Source organism: Bufo bufo, chromosome 11 (genome assembly GCF_905171765.1).
Source record: "Bufo bufo chromosome 11, aBufBuf1.1, whole genome shotgun sequence".
In the NCBI taxonomy this organism is placed as follows: Eukaryota; Metazoa; Chordata; class Amphibia; order Anura; family Bufonidae; genus Bufo; species Bufo bufo.
Window position 1 is genome coordinate 79909820 of NC_053399.1, and position 12928 is coordinate 79922747.

At 44.3% G+C, this 12928-nt stretch overlaps 1 protein-coding gene across 1 annotated transcript in view; it reads left to right on the forward strand.

The window, feature by feature from the left end:
- The window catches only part of PLCB2 (phospholipase C beta 2), a 120302-nt gene that overhangs the window by 49406 nt on the left and 57968 nt on the right, over positions 1-12928 (forward strand). The window contains exons 4-7 of the mRNA XM_040412160.1: positions 2980-3120; positions 4855-4934; positions 11121-11174; positions 12828-12903. Coding sequence (XP_040268094.1) covers positions 2980-3120; positions 4855-4934; positions 11121-11174; positions 12828-12903 — 351 coding nt within the window. The remainder of the gene's footprint in view (positions 1-2979; positions 3121-4854; positions 4935-11120; positions 11175-12827; positions 12904-12928) is intronic.

The following is a 12928-nucleotide window of genomic DNA, read 5'->3' on the forward strand; positions in this document are numbered from 1 at the left end:
GAATAATGTTATCATACCGTCTTCCAGTTATGACTGAGGTGACCTTGCCACCAAGACAGTTGGGCAACACTTCCTAAGCCTTCCTAGCCACCCAAACTCTGTACCCTAACCCCCAGTATTGTGTGACTACCAAATTGTGTCTGCTGCTGCTCCTGGATCTCCGTTACTGTCATACCACCTACCTTACTGTGTCTTCTGCCCCCTAATACAGTGCCTTCTGAGGTCCACCTACAGTTCAGGTGGGTCTATCGATCATTTCAAACACATGCTAGAGTCGATTCAGCAATGAACCACAGAACATCAGAGCATTAAGGCCTAGTTCACACGATGTTTTTTTTTTGCGAGTGTACGGGCCGTTTTTTTGTGTTCCATATACGGAACCATTCATTTCAATGGTTGCGCAAAAAAAACGGAATGTACTCCGTATGCATTCCGTTTCCGTATTTCCGTTTTTCCGTTCCGTTGAAAGATAGAACATGTCCTATATTTGGCGGCAAATCACCTTCCGTGGCTCCATTAAAGTCAATGGTTCCGCCCAAAAAACGGAACACATACGGAAATGCATCCGTATGTCTTCTGTATCTGTTCCGTTTTTGCTGAACCATCTACTGAAAATTTTATGCCCAACCCAATTTTTTATATGTAATTACTGTATACTGTATATGCCATACCGGAAAACGAAACGGAAAAACGGAAAGGAAACGGAAACACAACGGAACTCAAAAACGGAACAACGGATCCGTGAAAAACGGACCGCAAAAAACTATAAAAGCCATACGTTCGTGTGAACTAGGCCTAAAAGCCATACATTCGTGTGAACTAGGCCTAAAAGCCATACATTCGTGTGAACTAGGCCTAACTCTTTAGCAGTAAACCATAGTGCATTAAAACATTAACCCTTTAGCATTAAACCATCGGGTCACTGCACAATATAAAATTGTAATATACAGTTAAACAATGTTAATAGGATGCCAAGTGTTATCGTATTAATATGTCGGGCTGAATGATACAAAAAATAAGCTGGAGATCAAAATTCATAAAATTAACTACACTACACACCGAGGGGCATTTATCAATGTATTTATGCCACTATTACCTGCAGCTCTAGGTCCCAACATACCATGCTTAGAAAGGAGATGTGATACAAAACAAGGGCAATCGTTTTTCGGACCATTTTCAATAGTAAATCTGCCACATTGTTCCTCGCTTTCTATTGGAGAAGGGCTCCTGCTCCAGCCAGCTGCCTTACAGCCAGACACACCATTTGATAAGGAGGGTTTTGATTGCAACCCGAGACAGAATGGGATCATAGTCTCTCCTATATTACGTCATTTCCAGGGATTTAGCTTCTTATTTTGTGGTGTTTTCTTTTTTTTTTTTATAAAAATTTAAGAAGGCCCCTTGTAAAAAAAAAAAAAAAAAAAGTTCTTTGCGAGACAGAGATAAGTCGACAGTTCATTTACAGGCCTCATAAGAAAGATAAGTTACATCTGTCCAGTGATTTGGCATTACATAAGCACACTGTGATAGATTGAGGAAGTCTTGGGTCGTCAGTGCCGCTTTATCTTTCCTGGCCTGTACTGTGGAGTCTGGATGGTGTCACGGCACTTTTTTTTTTCAACAACATCAATATTTCAGATAAAACTCTCAGGATGTTATATGAGACTTTTGAGAGAATGAGCAAAAAAAACTTCCCATTGTGGTATGTTTCCCAGAACAGATGATATGTCCTTTCCCAGGCTGCACTGTGTACTGTCAGATACATGTATAGGGGGAAACTCTGCACGATATAAACTATACTTCTACGCTACATTATTGTGCTGTAATATTGACCCCTGAAACATAACTGTACCTTTCTTGTCAAAATCCGCTCGTCTAATCTTGAGAAATGCTTTTAATTTTGATGCAAATAAGGTGCGCTAGTTCACTATGGGTGAGGCCGCTCCGCTTGGTGCACCATCCATGCCTCCTCTCTCGCTTGATTGACAGCCCCTGATATTTTAAAGCCGGTAGCGATGATCCAGGGAATGTTAGGTGCACAGAATGGAGTGGTTCCTCCCGCAGTGCCTCTACCCCTATTTTTGAGGTGACAGACTCCCTTTGAGAAGCGGCTCCATAGCAACTACTGGTAAAATCTCACCACTACCATGACTGTAATGGTTTCCAATGCCACAAGGAAATAGAAAGCTTGTTTTTTTTTCCATAGGCACCCTCTGCACTTGCCTTACAGTATGCCTTTTGCACTTGCCTTACAGTATTTATTTTTTTTTTACTCCAAGGTGTGAAAACGTGATGAGCGCATGGGAAAAGAAATGAAATACCCTTCTTCTTGTAAAAATATTTAAAAAATTCCATATTTGCTCAAATGTAGTTAATTTACCCTTCATTTTAGGCCCACAGTGTTCATACCTCCTTACCTTACCTAACTCAGTTTTCCATTGGGCCACAATTGGCGACAGTGATGCAATTTTTAGCATTGCCACCAATGTACCACTAATATGATTGACCCGTGGGAATGGTAAAAGAACATGGCTATCCTTAAATGTATGTAGCCCAATAGAAAACTTCTCACTTGGATGATGTCAACAAATGAACCCTGTTCAGCCACCCTCTAAAAAGTCTAAGCGGTGGGTGAAAGAGAATAGTTTAGTCCTTAGATGTCATACTTTAAAGGAGACTGCCTATATATATATCACTTAGAGGGGTTGTCCATGTTTAGAAAAAAAAATAGCATTTTTTTCTCAGAAACACCGTGTTCATAGACTGTGCCTGGTTCCAAAAGGCAAACAGCAGTGATGCTTCTAGACCAAAAGCAGACCTTTTTCTCCAATCTGGGATATCCCATTCTAAGCTACTATTTTTTTTTCAAGTATGGGTTTTACGACCAAAAAAAAGGGCAACAGAGTGTTTGGAAGATGCAATTACCTTCTATCTTGATCATATCTGCATTTAACAATATAATTTACCTTTTATGTCTAGAGTCAGAAATTACGAGAAGTCTTCAACCTGGACTTTCCTGAAAATAATTTCCTGGCCAAAACCCTTTGCATCGTCACTGGGTCAGACATGGTGGATCTCACCTTTCATAACTTTGTATCCTACAAGGAGAACGTCGGAAAGGTGCAGTACCAGTAGCCTTATGAAGGAATTATTTCTTGCTTTTACAAAGATATTGCTATGTCTGCTGTAAAGTAGCTTCAGCATCAGGGCTAGTATCTGATAGTACATCTGCGTTCTGCACCTTATATCACACATCTATGTTCTCCTAGCCCACTTTTCCCATCTCTCCATTTCTGCTTAGTCAAGTCTCTAGCTACTGTTATGTCCAAACTAGAAATGTCTAGACACAGATTGCTTGGTTCACTTTTAGGGCAGTGTACAGTCGTGGCCAAAAGTTTTGAGAATTACATAAATATTGGAAATTGGAAAAGTTGCTGCTAAAGTTTTTATAATAGCAATTTGCATATACTCCAGAATGTTATGAAGAGTGATCAGATGAATTGCATAGTCCTTCTTTGCCATGAAAATTAACTTAATCCCCAAAAAAACTTTCCACTGCATTTCATTGCTGTCATTAAAGGACCTGCTGAGATCATTTCAGTAATCGTCTTGTTAACTCAGGTGAGAATGTTGACGAGCACAAGGCTCATTATGTCAGGGACAGATTGATCTTCTGCAGAAAGTATGGTGAATGGACTGCTGAGGACTGGGGCAAAGTCATATTCTCCGATGAAGCCTCTTTCCGATTGTTTGGGGCATCTGGAAAAAGGCTTGTCCAGAGAAGAAAAGGTGAGCGCTACCATCAGTCCTGTGTCATGCCAACAGTAAAGCATCCTGAGACCATTCATGTGTGGGGTTGCTTCTCATCCAAGGGAGTGGGCTCACTCACAATTTTGCTCAAAAACACAGCCATGAATAAAGAATGGTACCAAAACACCCTCCAACAGCAACTTCTTCCAACATTCCAACAACAGTTTGGTGAAGAACAATGCATTTTACAGCACGATGGAGCACCGTGCCATAAGGCAAAAGTGATAACTAAGTGGCTCGGGGACCAAAACGTTGACATTTTGGGTCCATGGCCTGGAAACTCCCCAGATCTTAATCCCATTGAGAACTTGTGGTCAATGCTCAAGAGGCGGGTGGACAAACAAAAACCCACTAATTCGGACAAACTCCAAGAAGTGATTATGAAAGAATGGGTTGCTATCAGTCAGGAATTGGCCCAGAAGTTGATTGAGAGCATGCCCAGTCGGATTGCAGAGGTCCTGAAAAAGAAGGGCCAACACTGCAAATACTGACTCTTTGCATTAATGTCATGTAATTGTCGATAAAAGCCTTTGAAACGTATGAAGTGCGTGTAATTATATTTCACTACATCACAGAAACAACTGAAACAAAGATCTAAAAGCAGTTTAGCAGCAAACTTTGTGAAAACTAATATTTGTGTCATTCTCAAAACTTTTGGCCACGACTGTAGGTTCATTTAAAGGGTGTTTCCAGAAATTAAATATTCATGACTTATCTCCAGGTTCGCTCATCAATATCTGATCTTTGAGGTCAAACTCCTGACACCCCCAACAATCATATGCAGCCTCTTCATAGTATACAAAGCACAGCGCCATATATTGTATAGTAGCTGTGTGTCGTCTTACAGCTCAGTCCCATTCACTTGGATAGTCAAAGGCCGTGTGACTGATGGACAAGGAAGAGACCACAGCGCTCGTCCAAGTCACTTCCAATATCTCATTAGTGGGGTTGCTGGGAGTCAGATACCTCTGATCAGACATTGATAACCTATACTTGACCTATCCTAGAAAGGTTATAATGAAGGATTTTTTATTTTATTTGCAGGACTGGGCTACTGACATCATGACCATCATCACAAATCCTATTCTGAACAACGCTTCCCGTTATTCCTTCTATGAGAAAATGTAAGTGATGTGTGCAACAATAATGCACAAGGGCTTCTATGGAGTTACCTTTAAAATTAAGTAGAGCAGGACGGGGTGTAAAAAAATGAGTCGCTCACCTTATGAAAATCCACCATTCCTGAGCCATGTTATGATGTGATGTTGAGACGTTCCCATTCGTGCGACTGCTGCAGCCAATCATTGGCCTCAGTGGTCATGTGACTAATCAGGAACTGCAGTGACCTCCATTCTTGCATACGTTACCACTAAGGCCTTTGATTGGCTGTAGCAATCACAGGGATGGAAACAGCACGGCATCACTTCCCGTCTGGTGGGGAGTGGAATGGAGGGACTTTCATGGAGTGATTCTTTTTTAGTTTTTACACTGCCCCTGTCACTACTCAATTTTACCTTTCACAGTAGAAAATCCCTTTAAATCGTCCCAAATGTTATAATAATGAACTTACCTTTAAGATTCCTCAGTATTTCCTGCTGCCAATGTTACGGTTCCCAACATACCCACAGTTCTAGGCCCTGACATACCTGCAGCTCTAGACCCTGACATACCTGCAGCTCTAGACCCTGACATACCTGCAGCTCTAGGCCCTGACATACCTGCAGCTCTAGGTCCCAACATACCTGCAGCTCTAGGTCCCAACATACCTGCAGTTCTAGACCCTGACATACCTGCAGCTCTAGGTCCCAACATACCTGCAGTTCTAGACCCTGACATACCTGCAGCTCTAGGCCCTGACATACCTGAAGCTCTAGGTCCCGGCATACCTGCAGTTCTAGGCCCTGACATAGCTGCAGATCTAGGTCCCTACATACCTGCAGTTCTAGATCCTGACATACCTGCAGTTCTAGATCCTGACATACCTGCAGTTCTAGGTCCAAGCATACCTTCAGTTCTAGACCCGGACTTACCTGCAGTTTTAGGCCCTGACATACTGTACCTGCAGTTCTAGGCCATGGAATACTGTGCCTGCAGTTCTAGGTCCTGACATATTGTACTTGCAGTTCTAGGCCCTGGCATACTGTACCTGCTGTTCTAGGCCCTGGCATACTGTACCTGGCATACTGTACCTGCAGTTCAGTACTTGAAGTTCTAGGCCCTGGCATACTGTGCCTGCAGTTCTAGGCCCTGACATACTGTACCTGCATTTCTAGGCAATGACATACTGTAACCGCAGTTCTAGGTCCTGACATACTGTACCTGCAGTTCTAGTCCCTGACATACTGTACCTGCAGTTCTAGTCCCTGACATACTGTACCTGCATTTCTAGTCCCTGACATACTGTACTGTACCTGCAGTTCTAGGTCCTGACATACTCTACCTGCAGTTCTAGGCCCTGACATACTGTATATGCAGTTCTAGGCCCTGACATACTGTACATGCTGTTCTAGGTCCTGACATACTGTATATGCAGTTCTAAGCCCTGACATACTCTACCTGCTGTTCTAGGCCCTGGCATACTGTACCTGCAGTTCTAGGCCCTGACATACTGTACCTGCAGTTCTAGGCCCTGGCATACTGTACCTGCTGTTCTAGGTCCTGACATACTGTATATGCAGTTCTAAGCCCTGACATACTCTACCTGCTGTTCTAGGCCCTGGCATACTGTACCTGCAGTTCTAGGCCCTGACATACTGTATATGCAGTTCTAAGCCCTGACATACTGTACATGCAGTTCTAGGTCCTGTCATACTGTACCTGCAGTTCTAGGCCCTGGCATACTGTTCCTGCAGTTCTAGGCCCTGGCATACTGTACTGTACCTGCAGTTCTAGGCCCTGACATACTGTACATGCTGTTCTAGGTCCTGACATACTGTATATGCAGTTCTAAGCCCTGACATACTCTACCTGCTGTTCTAGGCCCTGGCATACTGTACCTGCAGTTCTAGGCCCTGACATACTGTACCTGCTGTTCTAGGCCCTGGCATTCTGTACCTGCAGTTCTAGGCCCTGGCATACTGTACCTTAAGTTCTAGGCTCTGGCATACTATACCTGCTGTTCTAGGCCCTGGCATTCTGTACCTGCAGTTCTAGGTCCTGGCATACTGTACTTGAAGTTCTAGGCCCTGGCATACTGTACCTACTGTTCTAGGCCCTGGCATACTGTACATGCAGTTCTAGGCCCTGGCATACTGTACCTGCAATTCTAGGTCCTGACATACTGGACCTGCTGTTCTAGGCCGTGGCATACTGTACCTACAGTTCTAGGCCCTGGCATACTGTACCTGTAGCTCTAGGCCTTGACATACTGTACCTGTAGCTCTAGGCCCTGACATACTGTACCTGCAGCTCTAGGCCCTGACATACTGTACCTGCTGTTCTAGGCCCTGACATACTGTACCTGCTGTTCTAGGCCCTGACATACTGTACCTGCAGCTCTAGGCCCTGACATACTGTACCTGCTGTTCTAGGCCCTGACATACTGTACCTGCTGTTCTAGGCCCTGACATACTGTACCTGCAGCTCTAGGTCCTGACATACTGTACCTGCAGCTCTAGGCCCTGACATACTGTACCTGCAGCTCTAGGTCCTGACATACTGTACCTGTAGCTCTAGGCCCTGACATACTGTACCTGCAGCTCTAGGCCCTGACATACTGTACCTGCTGTTCTAGGCCCTGACATACTGTACCTGCAGTTCTAGGCCCTGGCATACTGTACCTGCTGTTCTAGGCCCTGACATACTGTACCTGCTGTTCTAGGTCCTGACATACTGTACCTGCTGTTCTAGGCCCTGACATACTGTACCTGCTGTTCTAGGCCCTGACATACTGTACCTGTAGGTCTAGGCCCTGACATACTGTACCTGCAGCTCTAGGTCCTGACATACTGTACCTGCAGCTCTAGGCCCTGACATACTGTACCTGTAGCTCTAGGCCCTGACATACTGTACCTGCTGTTCTAGGCCCTGACATACTGTACCTGTAGCTCTAGGCCCTGACATACTGTACCTGCAGCTCTAGGTCCTGACATACTGTACCTGTAGCTCTAGGCCCTAGCATACTGTTCCTGCAGTTCTAGGCCCTGACATACAGTACCTTAAGTTATAGGCCCTGGCATACTGTACCTTAAGTTCTAGGCTCTGGCATACTATACCTGCTGTTCTAGGCCCTGGCATTCTGTACCTGCAGTTCTAGGTCCTGGCATACTGTACTTGAAGTTCTAGGCCCTGGCATACTGTACCTACTGTTCTAGGCCCTGGCATACTGTACATGCAGTTCTAGGCCCTGGCATACTGTACCTGCAATTCTAGGTCCTGACATACTGGACCTGCTGTTCTAGGCTGTGGCATACTGTACCTACAGTTCTAGGCCCTGGCATACTGTACCTGTAGCTCTAGGCCTTGACATACTGTACCTGTAGCTCTAGGCCCTGACATACTGTACCTGTAGCTCTAGGCCCTGACATACTGTACCTGCAGCTCTAGGCCCTGACATACTGTACCTGCTGTTCTAGGCCCTGACATACTGTACCTGCAGCTCTAGGCCCTGACATACTGTACCTGCAGCTCTAGGCCTTGACATACTGTACCTGCTGTTCTAGGCCCTGACATACTGTACCTACAGCTCTAGGCCCTGACATACTGTACCTGCTGTTCTAGGCCCTGACATACTGTACCTGCAGCTCTAGGTCCTGACATACTGTACCTGCAGCTCTAGGCCCTGACATACTGTACCTGCAGCTCTAGGTCCTGACATACTGTACCTGTAGCTCTAGGCCCTGACATACTGTACCTGCAGCTCTAGGCCCTGACATACTGTACCTGCTGTTCTAGGCCCTGACATACTGTACCTGCAGTTCTAGGCCCTGGCATACTGTACCTGCTGTTCTAGGCCCTGACATACTGTACCTGCTGTTCTAGGTCCTGACATACTGTACCTGCTGTTCTAGGCCCTGACATACTGTACCTGCTGTTCTAGGCCCTGACATACTGTACCTGTAGGTCTAGGCCCTGACATACTGTACCTGCAGCTCTAGGTCCTGACATACTGTACCTACAGCTCTAGGCCCTGACATACTGTACCTGCTGTTCTAGGCCCTGACATACTGTACCTGCAGCTCTAGGCCCTGACATACTGTACCTGTAGCTCTAGGCCCTGACATACTGTACCTGCTGTTCTAGGCCCTGACATACTGTACCTGTAGCTCTAGGCCCTAGCATACTGTACCTGCAGCTCTAGGTTCTGACATACTGTACCTGTAGCTCTAGGCCCTGGCATACTGTACCTGCAGCTCTAGGTCCTGACATACTGTACCTGTAGCACTAGGCCCTGACATACTGTACCTGCTGTTCTAGGCCCTGACATACTGTACCTGCAGCTCTAGGTCCTGACATACTGTACCTGTAGCTCTAGGCCCTGGCATACTGTACCTGCAGCTCTAGACCCTGACATACTGTACCTACAGTTCTGGGCTCTGACATACAGTGCCTTGCAAAAGTATTCACCCCCCTTGACTTTTTTCGTGTTTTGTTACATTACAGCCTAAAGTTTAATGTTTTGTTAATCTGAATTTTATGTGATGGATCAGAACACAATAGTCTAAGTTGGTGAAGTGAAATGAGAAAAATATATAAATAAAACTATTGTTTAGAAATAGAAAACAGAAAATTGGCTTGTGCGTATGTATTCACCCCCTTTGTTAGGAAGCCCATAAAAAGCTCTGGTGCAACCAATTACCTTCAGAAGTCACATAATTAGTGACATGATGTCCACCTGTGTGCAATCTAAGTGTCACATGATCTGTCATTACATATACGCACCTTTTTTAAAAGGCCCCAGAGGCTGCAACACCTAAGCAAGAGGCATCACTAACCAAACACTGCCATGAAGACCAAGGAACTCTCCAAACAAGTAAGGGACAATGTTGTTGAGAAGTACAAGTCAGGGTTAGGTTATAAAAAAATATCCAAATCTTTGATGATCCCCAGGAGCACCATCAAATCTATCATAACCAAATTGAAAGAATATGGCACAACAGCAAACCTGCCAAGAGACGGCCGCCCACCAAAACTCACGGACCGGGAAAGGAGGGCATTAATCAGAGGCAGCACAGAGACCTAAGGTAACCCTGGAGGAGCTGCAGAGTTCCACAGCAGAGACTGGAGTATCTGTACATAGGACGACAATAAGCCGTACTCTCCATAGAGTTGGGCTTTATGGCAGAGTGGCCAGAAGAAAGCCATTACTTTCAGCTAAAAACAAAAAGGCACGTTGTAAGTTTGCGAAAAAGCATGTGGGAGACTCCGAAAATGTATGGAGGAAGGTGCTCTGGTCTGATGAGACTAAAATTTTACTTTTTGGCCATCAAAGAAAACGCTATGTCTGGCACAAACCCAACACATCACATCACCCAAAGAACACCATCCCCACAGTGAGACATGGTGGTGGCAGCATCATGCTGGGGGGATGGGACTGGGAAACTGCTCAGAGATAAGGGAAAGATGGATGGTGCTAAATACAGGGATATTCTTGAACAGAACCTGTCCCACTCTGTGCGTGATCTGAGGCTAGGACGGAGGTTCACCTTACAGCAGGACAATGACCCCAGACACACGGCTAAAGCAACACTTGAGTGGTTTAAGGGGAAACATGCAAATGTGTGGGAATGGCCGAGTCAAAGCCCAGATCTCAATCCAATAGAAAATCTGTGGTCAGACTTAAAGATTGCTGTTCACAAGCGCAAACCATCCAACTTGAAGAAGCTGGGGCAGTTTTGCAAAGAGGAATGGGCAAAAATCCCAGTGGTAAGATGTGACAAGCTCATAGAGACTTATCCAAAGCGACTTGGATCTGTGATTGCCGCAAAAGGTGGCTCTACAAAGTATTGACTTTAGGGGGTGAATAGTTATGCACATTTACTTTTTCTGTTATTTTGTCCTATTTGTTGTTTTGTTCACAAAAAAAAAGTTGTAGACATGTTCTGTAAATTACATGATGCAAATCCTCAAACAATCCATGTTAATTCCAGGTTGTGAGGCACCAAAATATGAAAAAATTCAAGGGGGGTGAATACTTTTGCAAGGCACTGTACCTGCTGTTCTAGACCCTGACTTTATGCATCGATTGGACTAAAATAACATCTGCCAGTGATTTTCGAGCTATTGTCCCAATGAGTACAATTCTTATCTTTTAAAACATTTCATATGCAGCACAACCTACATTGATTGATATTAGTCTTTTTCCTCTTTAGACATGTAAAACTCACACTTCAATTAAATGCAGACGGAAAGATTCCTGTACGCAAGTGAGTAATCCAATGAGCACATTTTTAAAGAAAGTTTCTATATGATTCATAGATACATGTTATGGTACGTACTGTATATAGATCTAGTCCTCGCCTTAAAGGAGTCCCACAGTATTGCGCCATTTCATTCTTATATCAGAATTAAAGGATCTATCTCTCTTAGATATGTCCAGCACAGGTAACTGAGTAGTGGCTAAAATAAGTAGAAAAGGATAGTGGAGCAAAAATGGTACTGGGGTCTAATAAACGGGGATTGGAAAGCAAATTATACTTTCTGTGGGAAACAGATGGATGTGAAAAGGGGGCAGGGGATGCAGGTGTAATAAAAAAGTATCCAGGTGAGGGAGAATCAGAATGGTCTTTGTTTTTTCCCCACACACTACCAAACGACTGAGATTTGAATAGGGTGGCTGTATTCTTATGTGTGTGTACAGATGTATGATGCGCAAACTGGTTTATGTACGGTGGAAATCACGTGCTTTGCCTAAGGCTATTGTCACGGATGTTGTAGGGGAGAACACCAAAGGACAACAAGAAGGAAGGGGAAAGACACTAGGCCTCACCGCTAGGGAAGGAAAAGGGTCACCACCTATAAAACCCTGCTCCTGGCCCTAACAACCTATCCATATGGGCACCTCTCGATGGTAGAGATGCCCATACACAGGAACCTAGAAAACCCTGGTGGCCCTCAGTTGCCCTAATAGTAATGACCGGGCAGAGACAACCCGCTCCTTCCCTGGTGAAGGAACCAGCGTCTCGCTGAGGCCTAGTAAACAACAAAGGTGGGGGGGAATACAAAATACAACAAGCGGAACACTTAACTTCTGAGGCTGATGGATGATGGATGAACAGGACCTCAACTAGAACCACACTCCAGCTCTTCCAAAAACCAAATGAAGCTATCCAGAGCAAGGAGTGATGGGTAAAGTCAGACTAAATAGGGGGAGGTGAAGGTCACATGATCCACACCTGAACAGGGGGTGTGGACATACCAGCAACACACAGACAAAGTGAAACCAAAAGAGGCTGTCAGATCACTAATGTGCAGATATTCTTTCAGACCTTCTCAAACCTGTCACCGGCGTGACAGCTATGGGTTCACAACAGCTAGGACACTGCTGTAATGCAGGGCAGCGGTCAGTCAGATGGACTATGGTAGCCAGACAGTCAGCCAAGTGCAATGGAAGCTTGGCTGATACATTGGCTTGGTTACCAGCCAGGTGGCAGACGTTCCCCGATGTATGTTTAATAAAATGATGACTACGAGTTTTGCCGTAAGAAGGTTGTCTGTGGATATTTCAGTGGGGAACAATGGGCAAAGCAAGTTTGCTCCTTAGGATACTGCTTTAGTTATTCTGAACTGATCTGTGAATATATATATATATATATATATATATATATATATATATATATATATATAAAATCTATACCTAAAATGTGGATTCATTCTGTTTAGAAATGTACTATTATAATAGAATCATGTGATCTTTCGGATTATGGTGGTATACAGTCTTTGGCTGTTGTCCATCTGAAATCACGACATGCCTCCAATACTGTGAGTTATAATATCCAGTGCTCAGCTAGCAGAGGTATTCATTTCTACAAAATCAACTGTATTATCTTAAAATCACTTTTTTTTTTCTTCTTGAACAGTATTTTCCAGCTGTTTCCTGCCGACAGGAAGAGAGTAGAACAAGCATTACACTCTTGTCATCTTTCAAAGGGGAAAGTGAGTGTCATACCCTCCTTGTATT